The 23,335-nt window shown below is 40.6% G+C and overlaps 1 protein-coding gene across 2 annotated transcripts in view; it reads right to left on the minus strand.

Moving 5' to 3' along the window:
- ANKRD12 (ankyrin repeat domain 12) overlaps positions 1–21,417 on the minus strand; it is a 59,595-nt gene extending 38,178 nt beyond the window's left edge. Inside the window, exons 1-2 of one of the 2 annotated variants that reach the window (XM_032122049.1) lie at positions 21,137–21,417; positions 1,913–2,050 (exon numbers count right to left, since the gene is read on the minus strand). In XM_032122049.1, coding sequence (XP_031977940.1) covers positions 1,913–1,999 — 87 coding nt within the window. In that variant the 5' untranslated portion in view covers positions 2,000–2,050; positions 21,137–21,417. Of the gene's footprint in view, positions 1–1,912; positions 2,051–21,136 lie in introns of those variants that run through there. The other variant, XM_032122057.1, reaches the window with a different exon arrangement.
- Between the last annotated feature and the right edge of the window lie 1,918 nt (positions 21,418–23,335).

Consider the following 23,335-nt stretch of genomic DNA (forward strand, 5'->3'; position numbering starts at 1 on the left):
TTGATTTGGCCTGGTCAATCTTTATTTCAGAGTTCTATGTTTGTGTATATAGTACAGATTTGCCTTCATGACTTTGTGTTGTTCAAACACACATTTTACTCTTAGCCTATCTCCTGCCAAATTCTAAATTATTTTCTTGGCTGGATCTAAATTATGGCATTTTGGCAATATTTTCTCTATTTTTTCTAATACACTCTAAAGAGTAGAGATTAGTTGAAGGCCAGCTGAACACTTCTCACAATTGTCTGTGTGTTAGAGAACAAGTATGTGACAGAGTAAGTGACTATTTAACATAACCATGTATTCAGTTCTTCTCAAAAGATGACAACTGTATTTATTATGCTAAAAACCTGAATACAGGAATATCAACTGAGACACTTATGTTCTTTATTAATAATAATAATACTCCATTTTTATTTAGGATCTTATATTTTCAGCACTACACATCATTTTACATCATACAATTCCAAACCACACCCTACACTATTCTAATCTCAAGTTGTACACTGTACCAGGGCGGACACTGAGCAACACCGGATAAAACAGTGCAAGCAGTTTATCAATTTACTTTTTGGTATCAACTTCATCAGTCCATCACTGGGATTCCATATTCATACACTTGGTCAAACTTCTGTTCCCTCCTCTTTACCTAAATTACTGAATGACACTTCAATTGATCATATCTCAAACAAGGACCAGAATAAAAAGAAAGAAAAACCAAACCCAACATTATTTCATCCCTTTACTAGTAAGCCAATTTCCTTTCCACGTGTTACTCTCTTATCTTTCCCTTCTTATCTAAGTAGTTCAGCAGAGCGAGCAAAAAGAATTACCTTTGCCTCACTTTACTGGGACCAATGAAACAAACTGGAAAGAGACCAAAAGGTCTAAAGGTTTCTATGAATTTTTTTGGAAGGCAAAAAGTTGCAAGTAGATGCTGAATCTTCTAATCTTTTTCTATTTTTTAACCTCTTCCTGTCCTGCATCCATTCATCAAATGGTCTTGCAGAGAACACAGATTTCAACAAAAGAGTAAGCCTGACCACACACACACAAAAAATCCTTTTCTAGAGAAGACAGTTCTAAAGATTGCTGTGAAACAAACAGATTCTCTCTCCCTAGGGCAACATACATGTAACTAACTCATCGTTCTCAATGCAGAGTATTATTCCAGCTTCTGTTATTCATTAGCAGTACAGATAAATCCATGGTCTACTGTACACGTGTACTAGCCAGACACATTGGAGAACTGGGTGATTTGCAACTTAGCTCCAGAACTCTAAAAATTATGGGATACTTCACATTTATAGACAACAAACCACTCTTCAGCATGACTGGATTTCCCATATTCCTTCATTCTCTAACACTCAAAAGTGGATTGTACAATTTTTAAATGGGACTCCCTTGTACAGGAGCTACTCTCAAGCTTTGTGCAGCATTTGGCTTTTAAGTCCTCCCTCACAGAGTGAAAAAGTCCCCGTGTTATAAAGGAATATAAGAAACTGGTGTTTTTCTTTGGTCTGTGCTCTGTCACACCTTCACGAATGTTTTGTGTGTTTGTTACAGAGAGTAACACGTTGTAAAATAAAATAAAATAAAATATGGATCATTCTTCTTGTGAGTATATACAGACTTAATTTTAGCTAAGATGTAGAGGCTAACACTAGCTTACATCAAATAAAACCAAAGCACCCAGCTTCCTTTTAAATTAACCTGCAAGTTACAATAAAAGTCAAATTCTGTCCCACAGTTTAACTTACAGTTAAAACAATGTAAAAATGTATAATTTTTTTTCAATCCTGAAGATATCAGAACACAGATCATATTTATTTCTTCCCATTACAGCAACAAAAAAAATGACATATACTTCATTTTACTGAAGTTAAATGGGCATCAATACAATTTTTGTTACCTTTCTTGCAGTTGTTTTTTCCACCATGGTGCTATTGCTGTCAGAATTTTCAACTTTAACTGTTTTTGTAGACCCAAATTTGGGCATTTTATAGCTGTTTAGCTAGCTGTATCTTGTATCAGCGGGTTCATCCTGTGTCTGAAAAACAAACAAACAGCATTACATAAATATACACACTGCGGTGTCATTTCAGGACAAATGTTACTGCAGATGGTAAAGAGCCGAATAGTACCCCAAAAAAGATGACTAATAATGACACCAGGCTTCAAGCATCCTCCTCATATGCAGCTCAAACCTTGGGGCAAAACCCCAAAAGGTCTAACATGGCTGTTGCTGGGGATGGTGTCATGAAAAAAACACTAAGTCAGCTGCTGAACTGCTTCACCCCTCTAGCTTACCTTCTTGGAAGACTTAACATTTTTGGTTATTTTAATAGGTCCATAGGTTCAGTATCTCACTTCATGTTAAATGCACTAAGACTTGGAAAGATGCACAAGATTTCTAGAAACACTGGGAAGAGAATTTAGGTTTTCTAGCTTGAGAAACTGAAATATTGTATATTCAAAGTTGTATGAAAAGAAAGTCAGGTCTTGTGGTTTATTATCCTTCCTGTTGGATCAAGAGATGCCTGCTAGAAGAAAAATCCTCTAAAGCTTAGACCTGGAACTAGAAACCTTAATTTCCACTGTCTATCAAATTATATACATAAGTCACCACTAGAGACAGATATGTATCTATATAAAGCTTCAAGAGCTGTGTAGTGTTTCATCTCCATCTCAAAAAAGTGTCATTACAGATTCACATAATGGAAGAGGTCTGACTTGCCTCTTCCATAGAAGGAAGAGCCACCCTTTTCGTAAGAATGCCTGAGAGGAAAGGTCACACAAAGGTAAAACTGCATTTGACAGCACTTCAAAGCTGGTGACTTTTTAATGGGTCTTTTTGAGTTGATGTATTTTGTTATAAGTATTTACGTGATCACAATCTTACTGAGGTGTAGTAATTTCATGCCTGAGCAAGTCACCATTTCAGATGCAACACTCCTATTGTAGCTTTACCATTAAGATTTTGGGATAATCACATAAGAGAATTTGTTGCTGTTTTAGGACCATGGCTACTATTTTGGTTTGATATGGCTAACTGACAACAAAACTGGTGCAGATGACTTTGAGAAAACTGTATTGCACACTATGCCTGACACACAAGATGTTGATATTCAAACAAATTTCTACATCCTGCCCACCCATCCATCCCCCACAAGTCTTTAACTATGGAAGATTTGAGTATTTGTCTAAGATTAATACTGTTGTATACAACAATGTAACATACTACTTTCTTAATCTTCTAGAATAGGAAGGGAAGAAAAGTTCAAAATGCTCAATCCTCAAGTCAAAGAAGTAGGAAATGCTGCACTAAGGTCTGCTCTTTTCCTCCCTTTCCCCTACACCTGAGGAGGGGTTTTTTTTTGTTTTGTTGGGGGTTTTTTAACACTAACCACAAGCTTATGAAAAACAGGAAGAGATTAATTAGAAACAATCTCACACTCAATAACCAGAATCTTGTCTCCACTAAGATACAAGACACAATATTGTGAAATTTCTACTGTTCTACCTAAGACAAAAGAAACATTAGTTTATTCCCTTAATTTATGGAGTGTTAACAGGATTTATGCAGCCCTCCTGATACAGAGAGTAATTGTTCAGTTTTAATGAACATCAAAGCACATGGTTATCAGCCTTCTCTTTTTACTTGCCTTTGTAACAGCTGCAGGAACAAAAAGTGGTTATTGGCTCCAAGGAGAGAAAGAAACAAACACTACACTGAGTTTCCTGTAATTTACTAAAACTTTCCTTAATCCTAAAAGAAGCAACAAGTTACTATCTTCACAGAATACTACTGTGCTGATTAGACCAAACACAGTGTATTATTATAGTAGCAAATACCTGTTTCCATGGGTTTAAAAAGCGACAAGTCATAAATTTGCCTTTGCTCATTTAGCCTCTCAAATTCTCTCTGTAAGTTTCATTTCTAACAATTCCCATTGTATATATCATGATTACAACTACTTTAAAAAAGATCAACAGGTGCACTATTTTAATCAATGTATTTCTCATTGCATATGCTGCTGTTTCCTTTCAATCCTTTTTTTCTGCTACCTGGCTCCCTGACACTACCTTCATTCCTGTTTTGCTTCTCTTCCTGTCCTGTTTTCATATGCCATTCCCTGGTGTATGACAGCAAGAAGCCAAACTTCATGAGCCTAGTAAAATTTATTAGCTCAGGCTTGGCTCCCTTGATGTCATTTGACTCACGAGCAGGGGCTAAACCACATGAACTGAACAGAGTTGCCCTTCACAAAAGGCCCAGCCTCCCTGCATGTCTTACCTGGACAGCAAGAGTATACTTTTTAAAACGGTAGAACAAAAACCCCCAACCTCAAGTATTGTATAGGAGCAAGAGGATTATGAAAACACGTTCAAAATAGATTTTAATTAAAGGTATTTTTATTAATACGGCTAGCTCAGTATACAAATACAAGTACATGAAAGCAGAAAGCATAGGATGTTTCCATTTTCTTTAGCAAATCATCAACAGGCAGAAGCAGATGCACAGGAAGCTCCACCTGAACATGAGGAGAACTTTACTGTGCAGGTGACCGAGCACGGGGACAGATCACCCAGAGAGGCTGTGGAGTCTCCCTCACTGGAGACAGATTCCAGAACTGTCTGGACACAATCCTGTGCCAGGTGCTCTGGGATGGTCCTGCTTGACCAGGGAGGCTGGACCAGATGACTCACTATGGTCCCTTCCAACCTCACCCATTCTTGTGATTCTGTGACCAAAAGTAAATGTGAATTCATTAAATTCTTGACCCAAGCCAAATATGTTTTGGAAAAAAACCGAACTGCTTTGGAAGTTCACTAAAACTGAGTGTCACATACTGGATTATCAAAGCAGAACCACCACACTGTAAGACTAACAAACAGCAGTATTTCCATAAAGTGTTTCAAGTACCAGATTGCTATTGCACAATCGCTGTGCGGAATTTAAAACAGACATAGATGCTTCAAATATTTGAGAAAAAATACTTTTCATAAAAGGTAGATTAAAAAAAATTATTAAAATACCACTATGGCACAGAAATTAGGCGAACTATTCAACCTGTGATTACATAGTATATATAGCAATAAAATTTTCTGCCGAAGAAGTGTTTTTACTGACTTTTTTTTCCATTTTTCTGGAGTTCAGTACCATTTCGATTCAAGTTCTAAACACAAACATTTGCATTCATAGTGAAAATGTAGAACATTAACAGGGTCTTCCAGGGAAACCTAGATCTGTCTGCTTTGAGTTTTCCTCAGGGGCATTTCTTAATGCAATTACTGGTTTATTAGGCAATCTTGGTGGCACATTTTATATCACCAGAACCCTGAATTAAAAGTTAAACTCTTTACATTCAAATTATTCTCCTCTGTCACAACAAGCAGTGCCATCACTTTTCATCTGACACATAGGCACAGCTGTGCTTTCTCTATAACAAACTGATTTCAAGCTTTTCAATAAAACAGAATCTGCTTCCTACTAAAGAAACTTCTCTGTATGTAACAAAATCAGATATTCTTGTTTTATGTTTGGACATCTTTCCTGCACACTCATTACCAATCATCAGTCATACTATTGGAAATGCTGTTGAACTCTTCTCTCAGTCATTTTTCAACTACGGAACTAAAAATTCTATCTTCTCCTTGAAGTAACAAAGGTAAGCACTTGGACAGATCTACAAGCAGTGATAAGAAAGCTAGGATTATTTAATATAAAAAACCTTGGACATAAAAGCCAACCCCAAAAAAAACCTCACCAACCACCAGAATTTCAGATATAATTAGCTACAGAAAATTAGTGATATAATAAATCTCTAATGCCAACAAGTTACTCTATTAATTTGTATAAGCTCACATCTAGCACTGATGGAAAAGCTTGTCTTTACCTATGTAAAAAACCAGAGCATTCATGCAGCACTACAACTGTGCTGCCACCACTGTCATTCAAACCCTTTACATCTTTCAGCCCGATCTTCTGAGAAATTAAGGCCCCTGTGTTTGTACTAGATGCATATGTATGATTCACTAATGACTTCCAAGCCTATAGATGGATTTTCTTTAAATTTGACAGCAGCAGAAATTTTCAAATATATTAAGCATTCACAAATTTCATGGGAAAAGGTGGCTAGTGGATAATAAGAATAACAATAATAATCCATCACTGTTTTTTGCAAGGGAAGGTTTCAATATCAGCTTCATGACAGTCTTACATGCCTGTAAGACAACTCCACATGAGATGGCCTTTATAAACCACTTCCCTTTTTTTCCCTTAGTTATGGGGGGGGAAGTTTCAGTTGAGACCAGCACATTACCAGAGTCAATCAACCACAAGACATAAATTGCTAAGGAATTAAGCATCATTAGTTCTGGTGCTCACAGAACTACTTTTTTCCTTTCTGGTTCGGAGTGTATGCTTACCTCCTTATTCCTGCACATGTCCCCCCTGTGAAACCTACAGCAAAACATTACAGGATGCTTTGGGAAGGTTTTCTTTGATAGCCCTGTTGTACAGCTGATCTTGAAGGTTAGCTGACTGCTAGTACTACATCAAATCAAGGGGGCACAAGATTAAACTTCTATGAGAATATCAGTAGTTGATGAGTTAATTTCCAAGACACTGCATCTACCCTCATGCTCTAGAAATCATTCGCATTTAAAAAGCAGGGGACCTAGAGTAAAGCTATCTTCTCAACTACCTCTGCTTTCCTGTATTTCCCATATCTTATTTCATCTAGAGAGAAGAAAAACAACAAAAAAAGAAAAAAAATATATAAATATCCCTCTCTTTCGATAAGGATTTACTCTAGACTGGGAAACAGTGAATCAACGATACCAAATTCCTGCTATAAATAGTTGACAGGAATGCTTCAAAATGTTTTAATAAAATTAAACTACTGAAAACAACAACTATGGCTACATCTACATTAGCAAGAAGTAAAGAATTATCAAGAGTGGATTTGTAGAGTGGAACAGCTGCTAACAAAAAACCCAAATTTACACTAGTCACATTTAGCAGATTTGCTCTGGACTACTCCTAGTGCAGTTCCATGTACTAAATGCACATTAAAGGTTGAAGCACATTCAGCAAATTCCTAAACACATCTCTCAGCTTAAAACAAGAGGAATCAAGCTCTGAAAACACTACATATAGCAAATTAAACTACAGTGAGGAGAGAGGATAGTTACTGATTTAAATTAAGACTGACCTGATTTTCTCTTAGAAATCTCCTACTTCCCATCCCTAGAAATTTGTCTCTTCCAAGTTTATTTTGAAATGACTGGTATGATCTAGATCTCAAAGCTATTAAGAGTCCACAAAAGGGAAAAAAAAAAAAAGTTGGTGGATGAGTATAAGAGAGATGTCTAAGAACAGCTGAACTGAGGGAAAGGCAGGCAAAAGCCAACATTACATATTCTGTTCAGAGAAAGCCAGCTGGCCAACCCGTATGCACACACTGGCTAATTAAGAAGTATGTAGGTAGCTCACGCCTAGCCATACCAAATGTTATCTGCTTTCTGGTGGGAGTGTGTCAAAGACAGATGAGGTTAACACACTGGGAGAAAGGGAATGGGTATAGTACAAAGGACCAAAAAGCTACAGAAAACTGGTATTTTTAAAACCTGTAAGAAGCAGAGTTTTAGCAAAAAGATGTTCATTTAACTAAGTTTAACACTCTGTGTTCTTTTTTCTTCTTATCAAGAAAGTGCAAATGACTTCAGTATTTTATTTCACAACAAAAGCATCCTTCAGCAAACAGCTCAGGGAAGTGATTTCTTTCCAAAAGAGAGGTTAACTAATTATTAATGCTAAATGAAATGTGTGATGTGAGATGTAACAGCATTGCCAGTTATTTTCTTCTATAGAACTCAGTGCTGCTACACACAGTTACTCAACCAGAGTCAACTGCTACACAATGAAATGGCTCCTGGCAAATGAACGTTATCAGATTAGCATCTACCTTTTCACCTACACTGTCCAGTAATAAAAAAGGGCTTGAGAGAGAGCAAGAGATTATTCAAGATATTTTGGTTAGAGGCTAGGGATGTGCTAAGAGGCACAAGACCAGCAATTTGGTGGTGTGGGGAAAGAGACCATTCAGGTTACGACACACACAGCAGGAGGGCAGTGAAATCCAGTAGTACAGGGCCAGGCCTTTCTGGGTTGGCATTTTAAACACCACGTCTACAAAAAGAATATCTGTCTGTATTTTAACCTGGTATTACCCATACAGAAACATGTCTAAAGCTTCAGATTAGCCAAATGACAGAATGTGACTGTGACAAGGAGGCAGCGAGAGAGAGAGACTTCAGAGGACAAGGCTAAAAAGGGATTGTGTCTGGGAGGAAAGCACAGGGGACTCCATGATCAACACACAAATATTTTTCCCCAGAATACTTTTTTCTGTGTTACAGAACACAAACCAGAAGTCTTTAGTCTTGCCATTCCTATGACCTTGTAAAAAAGCACAAACATTCCATACCCTTTTCGTTTAAATGGAGAATGACGAGCTTATCCCTGTGGTCCGTTTTCCACTACCTCCTTGGACAGCCACACTTGCAGAAATGAAGTCTCAAACACTGCTGATGTCTCACGAAAATGTCAAAATGATGGTAAAGGATGGGACACTGCCGAGAGCAAGCACTTTAAAATCTCATCAGGACATTATACAAAATACTGTTCTGAAAGGTCAAAATTTCAGAGTGACTGCAGCCACAAAAATATTTGTACCAAGGTCTTCATTGCAGAGAACTGTATCAACACAGCTATCCTACAATCATTAGAGCAATTTATTTGATCTCTACAATGAAGACACTGAAAAGATTATTGAAGGCTTTATTTGAGCAAAAATAGTTTTAGGTTTCTTGTGTAAGTCCTATGAAAGGAGTGGTACATGAATCCCCCCAAAAGAGACTTCCTCTCAATCATTTAGCCACTGAGGGTGCTGCTGTAGTTCAGCACCAATGTTACTGCAAAGTAGGATTATGGAACATTTTAACTCCCTGGGCGCTAAAGTCAAAGTTGAATAGGTACGAGACTTAGAGAGTAAAACATTTTTTCCAAAAAGCTTATAACACATTAGACATATGTAGCTATAATGGACTAAATATACACTGCAGTACAACCCTACTGGCAAGCCTGCCTCCTGCTGCAGGTTAAAACCAAATCATCCTTTACAAGTTCAAAAGAGAACCCATTCCGCTTAAGAAAAGATGAAATAAAAGGCTATTTGTGTACACTGTACTATTTGAGACCGTATTTTTACCACCCCCACTTCCTGTGTGTGGTATACATTATAATACCTTCAAATACAACGAACAGAACAATTTACCAAGCCCTTTTTGCCCTGCACTCCCCATGGTGTCTCATTGTACTCACAATTCAGTTCTCTGGCAGACAAATAAACCAGCAAATAAATTACTAACCACTACTGGCTCTAGGTAGCAGAGCAATTTAGTATGTTAGAGAGAGCACTGCCTGAATGATACATGCAGTGGCTTTTGCAGATGAAAGGTGACAAGAACATTTTTATTTGGAAAATATTCACAAGGTCTTTTCACACAATTGTGATGGTTCAGTGCATGCACATTCCAGTGTCAGGGTTATGATGAAAGAACTAAGCTCCAACACAGTCTCAAACTAATGTGCCCAAGGCAACAGTCTGTTGCTGTATTAAGTGCAAATGCAGTACCCAGCACGGACATGAGTCACAAATTTGGCAGATTTTACAGCATTTGACAATAAAAATATGACAAAACATTCTTGGTTCAGAAGTGAGAAATTCTTTTTTATTACAGTTTTTCTTTAAGATTTGCACAATACTCGAGACAACTTTGTGGCTAGAACATGCAATGCTGGGATTAGTTCTACTCCTTTGCTGTACCTATTGTGCAATCTCAGAAACCTCTCCCCTGCAGCAGTTATTCCTACCAGATTTTAGAGAATATATCAAAAAATCAAAGAAAACAAAACATAAACACACATTTCAGAAATAGGCGTCATGATATAAATTGGATATATGTATTTTGGAGACTCCTCAGATACTAGCTAATAGATGAAACAGATTCATTGTCCTATCAGAGAGCATTCCTACATTTTAATTTGAAATGTTCAGATACCTAACATCCAAACACATAAGAATTGTACAAATCTTTCTGCAATAAGCAAAATAAACTATTTATTTGAACTCCATTTTATAAAGGTGTCCTTTACAAAATGGTGTAACAGTAAAACAGGCATGGGCAGTGACTACTCACAATCTCCAGAACAGTTTTTAAATATACTCTGAAGTACCTACTCATTGCATTCCAGACTACACTACACAGGGATAGGATGAAGTCCCTAAAAAAACAGCCAACACTCAGGCAGCAAGAAAGATTTTCCAATACTTCAGCTGGAACTCACCACTACTTCCTACCAAAATAAGGAATGTATCTCATAGTCTAGGAATTTCTACTAGAACATACAACTCTTTCCTATGCAGAAAACAAACAAAACCTTTGCAGGGGTTTTGTTGCACTTGCCTATATAGGACCTTGGGCTCCTTCCCATAACTCTTTTAAGAGCCTGTGTTTACCTGTGCTTGGTTTCAAGTGTCAAGTTCCACAGATTTCACAACACTCTTCAACTGATTTCTGTGGTAGCAGTACCACCTAGACTTGCCAACTTCCTTATAACAAATACCCTCTACTAAAGAGCGTGACTGAATCTATAGTTAACCTTTAGTAAGGTTTTTCTCCTCTTTTTTTTTTTACTAAACACATGCTTATCAGAGATTACAAGAACTTCATTATACATAGAATTAAATAATAGTTGAGGTGAAGAGACATTTAGAGGTCCATTTAAGTCTCTCAGTTATCTACTCAGACATTTTCAGCTTTAGTCATACTTTACATAGACCAGGTTGAGTTTGTTACTTGAGCAGGAAAACACAGTAAAAAGAAATAATGGAAAGTACAAGGAGAGGTGTTACATGGACTGACATGAAATTTAAAGGTACTATGGGTTCATACATATGGTTCATCGTAGAGGTCATGCTTCAGTAACAGCAGTATCTGAGCAAGAGACTCCTCTTTCATGCCACAGCTTGTCATTAGAAATACACCTGTGCGTCTTCCCAAAGGTTTTCTAGCAACTACATTATATTAAGTGTCAACAAGCTAAGGACTGAACCTCTTACTGGAGTAAGTTGTACATTTCCTGCCTCATAAATTCTTTAATAAAATTCCAAAATCTACCTGTCAGAATGACACCAACATGCTGACAACCTGGTGAAGTTCTGAGGAACCAATGACCACAAACAGCTGCAGCAAGTGGCTTCACCTGCTTCTAGAGAAAAATAATCTACTTCTCATTCTTAACATGATTCCTGCTATTTTAGCTTGTCTTGATTTCTACCTTCTTAAAGGGAAGAAAATGTCTACACCACCTTTTTTTTAAAAAAAAACCCAACAACATCCTAAATAGAAAGCAGCACCTATCCTGGACAACTCCAGAGAAATAACTATTCATAAATCAAAACTGGGAATGCTCCCACTCCCTTCAAAAATATTAATTTATTTTCACAATATTGCTGGAAGATGAAAATGCCTTATTTCCTTCATTTTACAGATGGCAACTTAAGTTGACAGAAATAATGAAGTGAGGAGTTTGACCAATTTGCCACACCTGTAACACCAAAGAATTTATTTTTCAGATTATTTTGCATTAGATAGTAGTTTATACTTGGTTAGACCATAGTTACTATTGACTTCATTTTCAACCTCTGCAAGCAACCACTCTTTCCTACCACTGCTAAAAGAAAAAGGTAAAAGTCTCAAAGCAGATATCCCCATGCGCGGAAAACACTTAGCATGTGCTCATAAAAAGCCTGTATCTCACACAAATTCCAAAACAGACTGAGAAAAGGTAACTTTCAGGGTCAGTGTTCAACTTCCTTCAACATGGGACCCTCCTTTCCTGTAACCTTCTCCTAAGTTAGAGAACTTATTCCAGCTTCTGCCACAGGACTCTTCTTGGAGCAGTAACCTAGACTGTACAAATGCATTAACCCCAGAGATGCATACAATCAATCATTTAAAGTGGAATATCAACCAAAACTCCATCAACTCATGATGCAATTCTGCTGTGTGCAGCAGGGCAAATGAGCAGCGCCGCTCTAACACAGGGCAGACAGCATTTCTGGCACAGCAGGAGGTAATGGTTAGCCACACTGTAGCACACAGCAAGAAGTCATGCAAATACAGACAAGAAGCACTCGTTTCACTTCTTTTGCATCGCACTCCTCCCATTTCCTTCTTTTACTTTCTCTGAAGTTCCAGTCTCAAACAGATTCAGAGATCCTCCCACTGCAAATGTCACTCCACACATCAAGATTATGAAAAAACAAAAATCAAAGCAGTTTGTTGGTATCACACTTCTAAACTCATATGGAATTAATTACTGTTTATGTCTTTCCAAGGCACTGCAAAAAACGCATGAAAACTAACATTTTGTCAAAATATCCTTGCAGGTGCTATATCAACCAATCAAATATTGCTTGGCATGTAAGACCTAAAAATTACTAGCAGAGCATGACAGAGGAAAAGAAGAAGGATCCCAGGTATCTACGGGATACCTACCTAATGACCTTTAAAGTTCTTCCACACGGATAACTTAGCAGAGAAGAACTAAAGAAAACGAGTGTGGTAGGCTCTACTTTAACATCTCACAGCAGTATACTGAGTACTGAAGACCAAGTATCCAAAAAGGTAATTTTCAAAGGATGGGACACTCTCAAGTAATTATTTAGATTCATGGACCCTAAACCTGGGTAAACCCATCTGCATCAAGACCCATCCAAAAGCAGACACCAAGAGTCCCACCAAAGCCCTGTAAGGTGCTGAGGAAAGGTAGAAAGCAAAAGAAAGAGGTAGGAGATGAATTATTTTCCCAGCTGACTCTCATACAACTCCCTTCTAGGATGCTGAACTCCTTCCCGACTTAAAAAAAAGAAGCCTTAGGAATTAATCTGTTTACATAATGTTATTTAGGGTGAAAAAACAATGTTGACAAACACGGCCTAAACAGACAGGATGGCACTACCCTGAAAAGAGGTGAGTGGGGAAGATGGTGCTTTGCAACAGGGATCCCTAAAGAAGATTTGATATAAACAGATAGTTGAAATAGGAAAGCACTGAATAAGAAGGAACAAAAAAGTAAGACCAAATACTGTGATTTATTTTTTTACTTTTTGAACAGAAATAGTTTCACAAGTCTGAAATCCTAAATATTAGTTATTTACTAAAAGGAACACCCAGGACAAAGGAACTCTCTTTACAATAAGTACTCTCTGATTTATACAGAAATAGTATAGATGTCTGTATTCAGGACAAACTTTCAGAACAGAAATCCTACCAGTTTAAGACTATGGAATTCTCCATTATTTCAGAGAAGTTCTTGAAAGGCTGTGGGCTTGCTTAATAATGAAGCATGCAGGCTGGATACATATACTAGAAATGAACTTGCAAAACCATAGTCTTAAATAATTAACAACTTTCACAACAGGCTTGGAAAAAGGTTACTTTTTCCAAAAAAGTATAAAACAGTAGGGCATTTGATATCACAATGGCGTCCCAGATTGCACAGGAATGGCAGAATCTTTATCAATGAGCTCATATTATCTTGCAAAAAAAAAGCAGATCATTCTATTACCACTATCACTATACCACTATATTTAATCACAATTTCCTCTCAATAACCAAGAAAAGTGCTGCATTGAAAGCATTTACATTTTATGAAAAAACTGATTTTAAATTGAACAAATTAAATTACAAAAGCTGAAAGTTTGTGGAACTTGCATAACAAACCAGATAATATTTTCTTTAAAGAATGGTTAGGAATTATTTAAAAGCAGAAACTCCTTGATTCGGAGAGACTTGAGTTGAAGCTTCTCTTCATGCATAGAAGTACACATATCCCCTACCACAAAACGGGAGTGATAAGATGTAAGACATGAATGTTTAAGAATAGGGTTATCTCTGGTTATCTCCTGACATTATCAACAAACAGAAACAGACAATAAAAAGCACTGCTTCTCCCCAGAACGGTGACGAATCTTCCTTTCAGAAGTCAGATATCAACCCCATTTCAGTGTGGCAGGAGTGGCTCCCACATAGTGACAAGGGGCATCATTCCTTCTGAACCACTTATACTATTTCTACAGCATTCCTCCATGCAGGCCAGTGAGGAACTGAAGCGGTGCCAGAATTCAAGATGAATCTGAAGGACACTTGTCAGTATTGTATTATTCTCAAGTGCATTTCTCTATTCTCAGATTAACCCTTTGTCTTTTCATGGAGGATACTAGCATTATTGTTCTTACACAGGCTGGCTGCTCTGCAAGGAATCACTGGAAAGAAGCAAACAAAGAACCAGTACAAACAGAACGGCTTGAATAAGTAATTGTTTTTCTGCTTTAAAGAATTCCAAAGGATCAAAAAAAGGACTAAGTTCCTTTGCAGATGTTCTCAATATTCAAATAATAATTCCTGAATAAATTCTCTTATTGCTAATTATACTTCAGCTACTTTTCGTATTTCTCCTTTGTCAACAGCAAATAAGATTGTTTCACTTTCAGTTTCTCACTCATAAGCTTACTCAGAGTCAAGCACCGGAAGAGACTTTTTTCCAGCAAGTTATAGCACAAATAATGTACAGAAGACATATAGGGATTTCTCTTTCTTTAAAAAGAAATACCAGAATCTGCATTTTTAACAGGCAAAATGAAATGCAAAGAAGTTTTACTTATGCAATCAGCTAATTAGTAATTTAAATAATTTTTTAAAATAACTTAATTAAGAATCTGTATAGCAGAACTTGGTAGAATGTACCACAGCTTTACAAGACTACCACACACAGGCAGTACAAGAAGAATGCATCCTTTGACTATTAAAATTTAAATTAATCAAGAAAAACACATTAACTACAACAGCTGAAAAAAAAGTTCTATTACATATTTGAACCAGAAAAAATTTTGACAGTTTTATAATTTATCAAGCCTTCAACAGTTAAGTTCAGCAAGGTATCCCAACAGACTAACTAAAATCAGAACAGAGTATTTTACTTGCACTATTGGGCCAAATTTCAGGTTCAACTGGTCATGACCGTAAGCACACTGCTCTAGCTGAGCCTGCAGGGAGCCTGGGGTGGACCAGACGACCTCCAGAGGGGCCTTCTGACCTCAGCTAGTCTGTGATTCTGTCCCATGAATCAGAAATGCAGATGTTCTTTACCTTAGCAGGATGTCTATAGGCAGTTCTCTCCTCCTGCTGATACATGCAGCATAGGACAAGTTTGCGTCTTCTACACTCTCCGGAAACTTATACTACATAGTCAGGGCAGCATTTATTTTAACAAATAATCACACAGGTGGCCAAGAGAACCTGTGTAGCTAGTGAGTATGGGTGTCAAATCATATCAGGACAATTGTGTAGAATGCAAACATCATATTCCTACTGTGGGAAATACCTAGGTGTCAAAATAAACATTTACACGGAGAAACAACCTCACATCTTAGAATCAGACACAGATAAGCTTCCGGAGTGCCTGAAGGGATCGCCCTTTACTCTCAACAGTCTCTCAAAGTAAAGGAGATCCTTGATTCTACAAAGAGGAATTCTCTTGCAGGGAAATAAAAGAATATGCTAGCCCAAGAACTGGCTCTCAGGAGCCAAACAGACTTACTGCAAAATCCATTAGTCCTCCTTTTTTAATCTACATATCTAAAAACTTGTGTGTTCACAGGTGCTTCCTCTTGAGTCTTTTTTAGGATGAGCTATGAGTTCAAAGGAAACACCTGCACAGTTTAGCTTAATATGATACACTCTTTAAACTACATGGAGAAGTGGAGTTGTAAACGTCAGGTTTGATCTACTGGTTATTCCCTAAAGATGTAACAAAGTAAATATTTTTCAATTAAGAAAGACTATTGCATATGCAGAACCTATCAAAATTACACTTAAAAGCCTTTCTATCAGTACTTTGACAAACTAAGATAAGAAAACCTACGGCCAAACAATTTTCAACTCCTTCCACAGGAATCTACTTTCCCTCCGGAAACCTACAGACATCCAAGACAAAAGATTTCATACACCCATACATTATTGCTAGAACCTCAGTAATTTCTATTCAAATCTTCATAAACTAATGATAATTTATCAATCTAAAACCAAGAAAATGCACAACTTATCTGCAGCACTGCCAGAAAGAACATTACTTAAAATACACACGAAGGCCCTTCACAGGCTAAAAACAGATGAACTGCCAACACCTACTTACAGTCCTTCAACGTTAGCAGGATTCAGGACAGGTATAGCAGGTAACTGAAGTGCTACCATTCATAAGAAAAATCTGAAGCAGTAGATGGAAGAACAGAAAGCAATCTTGGCTTACTCACAGGTTCCTAACTGGATAACAGAGGTTTTTGTCCTGGCAAAATTGTGAAGACATGCAAAATATTTAACAGTCTTTATTGCCACCTCTTGGCCATCGCCAAATCTCACAAAAATAACAACAAAATCATCTGTCAGCTCCTTTATGGAAATAATCTTTCTTCTGGGGAAAAGAGATAGCAAGGGAACAGATGGAGTGGAAAGAGAGAACAAGCAGAATACTGTTTGCAGACAAGTGTAACTATTTAGGGCTGTAAAACTACAGTGAGTACTGCAATTAACTTTCATTAAAAGTTTTACTGTGTCATCTGGAGAATCGAAGGGACTGGAAAGCAAAGAACCAGTTATTTTCAAGACTAAAGACAGGATTTATTTGCTTAAAAAAAGGTAAAACAGGTGTCAAGACACCTGTTTCTTCTTGAAGTCAAAAGATGAATAGATTAGCTTTACCCACACATGAAAGAGAATAACACTAAATGAAAGGCCCATTTTCCCTTTATCATTGAACTAGTAGGAAGAACCCAGATTAGCAGGCTGCTGAAGAGTGCAGAGCACCACAGAAAGTTGGTTTCTCTGTTAGCTGTTCGTTGCCCACAATCTTGAAGGAAACAAACAAGAGGAAGACATTTCCACAAACCAGCTAAGGGCTATCTAGCCAACTGAGCTTGAAAGGTTTGATAGCCAGACACCTCTTAAGTAGGACTAATACAAAAGGCTTGGAAATAGAAGGGAAATCATAGGAAATGTCTTCACACATGAGCTCATTTCTACTGTCATCAAACAGTGGAATTTTTTAAGACCTACCACAACATGCTTGGAAATGTGTAAGAGTTACTTGAGGTTTGTTGCACTGAATACATTCTGGAGCCCAGTGCGGGGAGGGAGTGCTTTCTACCTCTGATGCTTTCCAGCCTCATGAATGCAAGACGTAAGGCAAGAAAAGAGTTGTTCCAATACTTTCTATCTCCAGCAAGCTACTCATGGGTAGAAAGCAGATGACAGGACCAGAGAAGAAAATACATAAAGTTTTCCTCCTCAGAGTGCATTTTTAGATTTTGCCTCTAATATAGCCCGTAATTCTGTCTCTAATGTTGCTAATGGCTTTTCTTAATATAAACCAGCGTGAAATCAATCCACTTGTGACATTATCACTACCTAGAGCACTCTGAGAAGAAACCATGAAACTGAGGAGCATATATTCATTTGTTGTTCGCTAAAGCAGTTGCAGCAGACATAAGGATGCTTCATCAGATCCAGAGAAATAATCTAAAATAAACCAAGGCAAAGTCATACTCTGAAGGGCTTCATGTCTCTACATTAATATTTAGTCTTTAAGCAAGGTGTCAGTAAAGGTCCTCAACTGCCTCCATAAACTTACAGAAGAACTTCTAAGAGTCTTCTAGGTTCTGGAATAATAATGAACTGACAATAAAAAAAAACTAAAGATGTTAGCAGAGCTCTGACTTCTGTTATTCTGTTAATAAAATCATTCAGTGTAATAACACAAAATGCAAGACTGAGATTGTGCTAATATTTATTTCATACCATCTGTCACTAGAGTCTAAGTAGAGTCTAATGATGTAGTTAAAAAAACAGTTTGATTTGGAGACTAAATGACCAACCAACATTTATAATACTCCATCTGCAATAGAACACGGAAAAGAAGAAACACCAAACATTCATGCCCAGTCCATCACTTCATAAGATAAGATCCAAAAAATGTCAGAAGTAGGTTGTTCTGAGTGTGTATATTAACAGTGTGGTAGCAGGTTAATCATTTTGTATTTTGTGATCAATAGTTCTTTCCAATTTTAAAGAGGACCAACTGCACTAGTCTCCCAGGCAATTTCATTGGCCTAAGATTGCCTAAATGTGGTAAATCAGTTCAACAAATAGAATTTGTTTTCCTGTCTGTAAGCCCGATACTGAGAAAGAGGTTCTGAATACTGACGAAGAAGTTCTAGCTCAGTCATTTCTAGCTGCCCATATTTCCACTAAAAACGATACCCAGGACCTTCCATCTAGTTAAGTTAAAGCTGCAACAACTTATGGAGTTTGTAGGAATTTAAACAGACAACTAAGCAAGCAAAGAAACTTCTTTGAGAATGATTGGTAATCACTAATTTATAAACATAGATATTCAACTTTCAGCGTACGCTTTTAATCCTATGGTTAAGTGGTAACATAGCAGTACCTCCTGCAACTAATACCAAGCAAAGACAGAAGCTTCATGCACGCACTCATTTAGCCTGCTTATTAAAAGGCCCTTTCCTCTAGGAAGTCACCTATTGTGCAAGCCTGTTGGAAGAAACCATGCACAGACTTCGGTTTGTGGCATGGGGCTTGCTTTCTTACACAACATCTGTCCTAGGCTTTAATGTCTGTAGTATTCTGAGTTCGCAAATGATTGTGAATAATCCTCTGGGTGGGAGAAGAACACACAAAGAGATGGCAAGAGAAAGGCAGAAATATTTATATTTGAAAGACTGAGCTGTCATCTTTGTGAAAGAACCAAAGGCTCTCTGATCAACTGCCCACACTCAGTGATTGCTACAGAAAAGCCAGGAAATAGGAAAAGGGACTCGCACACAGGACACTGAAAAACTGACAATGCCACAAAAAAGCCACCATGGTCCTCTGGGTGCCAAGAAAAACCCTGGTACTCCCTGACATTTTAGCTTGCATGACACATACAGGAAGGTAGAACTATTAAGGGGGAGGTAGGGTGTAAAAAGACAGAGACAGTCAATGGGTCCACCATTACCTTCCCAAAGAAATATTCTGCTGTACCTCAAACCCTGCAATTTTGTTTGAACAGACAGTTTCTCAAGCTTGCACAGAAACCCACTGAACTCACAGAGGGTGAGATTAAGGCCCCCAGCTGATCAAGTCACAAGGTCAGCAGGGAGTCTGAATTTCCATCTTACAGAATGAAGAAAAGTGAGAGACACCCAACACCTGCACAAACCTCAAATAATAAGAACAATTGAAATATCTTGACGTCTCAGATAATGCTGGAGATCTGTTGCTCTGGGGACTTTTACCCACTGAACTATAGCAAAGGATTACAGCAGAAGAAGGAAAGAAAGCACAGGATGCTTGGTTCCTTGCAGCTGCACAGCACCTGTGAGTAGCTCACCATGTCCCTACCTACAGCAATCAAGACTTGAGGACAACCAAGCTACCATCAGCCTGTATACTGAAAAACACCCAAACCCTTGCTGTTTTAAAATCAGAGAAAAAGAAGTGCCCCCAACCTCCAAATCATGGCTTGTCAATAAACATAAATTATTTTAATAATAGTTAATGATTTCTTATAGACATGATGATCTCACCCTTTCCTAGCATTCCAAGATTAGACAATTTTTTCCTGGAACATAAGTACATTTGGATTGCTCCACATCTGTCCAATAGCTTTTTGTTCCTATAAGCATCACCACTCACTTTTCTCCATTAAAGGTTTGTTTTATCCTGTGAGTTACCTTGTAATTCAGCGGCATAAGATTCCCTTTCTTCCGTATCACATGGGCCACAGAAGAAAGGCATGGAACACAGTGACAGTGTTCAGGCAATTTCCACAGAAGCTCTAGCTAATAATATTGGTATTGGTAAATAATAATACTGATATTGGAATGTGCTGCCCAGGGAGGTGGTGGGATCAACGTCCCTGGAGGTGTGTAAGGAAACATAGGACACGGCACTTAGTGCCACGTTCTATTTGACATGATAGTGTTTGGTCACAGGTTGGACTCAACGACCTCAGAGGTCTTTTACAACCTCATTGATTCTGTGATTCTGCAAAATATTTATTTTATTTGCGAGTTTAAAGTAAAAAAAACCCCAAAACCTTCCATTTCTTATCTGATACACAGTCTTTAGGCAAAAAAAACCAAACAAAAAAACCCCACCAAAACAAAAAACCCAACCAAACAAGACTGAATATTATCAATGGTACCTCGAGAGCCTTACAGGAACTAGAATGAAGAACTGAGCAACTGAGCCTGGCATTCTCTCATTCCTTGCCCTTCCTTTGTTGCCTGCTGTCACCTGTGCAGCGCGAGTTGCCGCGCTCCATCCCCATCGGTGGCTGCCTGGCGCTGGCAGGGAAGGCAGGGAACGCGTTATCCTGACGAGCAGCCAGGCAGCCTCGGCGGGGCCGGCACCGGCGGAGCAACTCCCGAGGCTGCAGGGAGCAGCCGAAATTCCCGACACTGAGGCGGGGCGTGTGTGTTATGTGCGTGTGTGTGTGTCTGTGCGTTATGTGTGCTGTATGCTTATGTGTGTGTACACTGCCATGCCGCGCTCGGCACCCGCGCCCCGCTCGCCCGTGCTGCTTCCCTACCTTCCCCGCACATTCCCAGCCCTGCCTCCCGCGGGAACCTCCCGTAGGCGGCGGGCCCCCCACACCCTCCCGGGCGGCGGGGCAGGGGCCAGGCTCGGCGGGCCAGGCGGTGACAGCGGCGGCCATGGCTCCCGCCGCGGCGCTGACGGGCTGACAGCGGCGGCCGGACGAAGCCGGGCGGGAGGCGCGGTGCCCGCAGCTCGGGGGAACACGGCGGCAGCGGTGACACCGCCGAGGCGGGCACCGGGTGGGCGCTCTCCGGGCTCAGGGACAAGGGGGCGGCACCCCGCGGGCACCGGGTGGGGCCGGGGGGGTCCCCGCCGCGCCGGGAAGGTGCGCTCCAGTCCTTACCTTCTCCCGGGAGCGCGGCAGCGGGACACGTCCTCCTCCTCCTGTCTCTGTGGACGGCGCGGCCGCGGGGAATCGGGCAGGGCAGCGGCTGCCGCCCGCACTGCCCACAGGCTGGGGCTCAGCCGCAGCTCCGGGCGCTGGGGCTGCCGGGGATTGCAAACACCCCGCCCGCCCTTCTTCCTTCCTCCTCTCCCTCCCTCCCTCTCTCCCTGCTCGCTTGCTTGCTTGCTTCCCTCCCTCTCCCTCTCTCTCCCTCCTTCCCTCTCTCCCTCCCTCCCTCCTTTCCTCACACCCCGCGCCGCCGCTCGGCTCCCCCCGCCCCCCTCCCAGAGGCGCTCCCATTGGCCGCGCGCCGCCCACGTGGGCCTCGCGCAGGGCACGGGACGCGGGCGAGCGGTGCCGCTGCCAACGACACAGCGCTCGGGGCGGGAGGGGACACCGCGCCTCTGCTCTCCGTTCTCAGTGCCGTCCCCATCCCGAAGGACACGGGCACGCAGGGCGACGGGAAATAACGGGCTCGCGGGGTGCCCCAGACGGACGGGGCTGGGACGGGGAATAGGGCGCGAGCATTGCGCATGCGCGGGGGGGGGGGGGAGGTGCTGGGGACAGCCGCGCATCCTCTTGGGCTGCGGCCGCTGGAACCTTCTGGAAATGGCGGTGGAGGCCCCGGCTGGTCACGGGGCGAGGTGGCGGACGAGAGCTTTTCCGGTCCCCGCCGCGGGACGGGAGCCGATCTAGAGCCACCAGCGCGCCCCGCCTCGCCCTGTCCTGCCGCTGCCGCCCCCTCCCCGGGGAGGGCTTTTTCCGGCGGTGATGGCGCAGTGAGTTTTAACTATCTGGCGCAGTGCGCGTGCGCGGCGGGTGCAGCCCATCCCATTCCATCCCTCACCGGGCACTAGCGGGAACCGAGGGGCTGCGGCTAAAGGCCCTGCAGTGTTTGGGAGAAGCCCCCGGACGCAGGTGCGTGTGGCGCGGTGCCGGAAAGCCCGGGGTGGCCGTTCGCCTTCGGGAAAGGCTGTGGGATGCCGATGCTGCCTCCCCGGGGGTCTGGTCAGTGCTGTATCCCCCCCCGTCCGCCACTCAGGCACAATCCTCATCCGCCCGCCGCTCTTTCCCGGCGGAGACAGGCAAGGAGCTGTAGGACAAGACAGCTTCTAGGTTTCCAAACTAGTTTTTTGGGGGTACCCTGCTTGCACAAATAAACCAGACGTCATATAAAGACATCCAAGGTGTTAACGGAGATGACTGGCGATGTAGCCCAAGTTGCAGCCTTGGAAACGGGTCATTCCTCTGCACTCGTGAAAGGTTTTGCATCTGCTTGTAACAATAATAGTACGTGGCAGAACTTAACCTGTCTGTTGCTGTACTCGTGGGTTCTCGATTAATGCTCTCCAGATCGCTTCTGGGAAGTGCTGAAGGGCTGCCAGGTGTGTAGTATTTTGACAAAGCAGCTAGACAAAGCAGCTAAACAAAGCCCTTTAGCGTAGTCTTAATTGCCGTGGTTACTCTGCTGTTGGATTACTTTCATGTGTTACTGTGTAGAAATTCCTTAATATTTCCTGTTCATCAGAAAAGTGATTTTTTCTTTCCCAGAACCAAAAGATTGCTTTGACTGAGGCCACCTATTGTGTGGACTTGCCGTATATTCTGATCCCCACCCATGATGTACCAGCATGGGTAGAGGATGGCATCACAAATCTCTCATTACTCCCATGCTGCATGGCTTACTGTTCAGACAAACTTCTCTGATTTGCTTTCACAATCTTCCTGTACAAATGCTGGTAAAGATCATTTGTGTTGAAAAGCAACTGCCTTCACTTTCATTTGATTCTGTTAGTGTACAGTGAGTACTGTCTGGTGGTCAGGAACAGCTCTGCCAGCATCAATGACCATGTAACAAAGGGAGTTGCCTTCATGTTCTTTTGTGTTAGGTTGATGGCAGAGGCTATCACTAGAAGTAGCAAGCTCCTTGAAGAGTAGACAGCCTATGGAATGTCAGCATAAGTGGAGTAAGAGCAGTTTCCAAAGGCAGAATAATTTTTCTTCTCATGGTATTATACAGGGATTCACACTGTAGAACATGACAGGCTACGGATGGGGCCTGCATTGTGATACTGCATTTTGATCCTTGTGCATGAGTAGTGTGCAGTTCCAGGAGTTTGGTGTGTGTAAGGTGTTCACAACCAGCAGCTGAGAACA

Source organism: Corvus moneduloides, chromosome 1 (genome assembly GCF_009650955.1).
Source record: "Corvus moneduloides isolate bCorMon1 chromosome 1, bCorMon1.pri, whole genome shotgun sequence".
Taxonomy (NCBI): domain Eukaryota; kingdom Metazoa; phylum Chordata; class Aves; order Passeriformes; family Corvidae; genus Corvus; species Corvus moneduloides.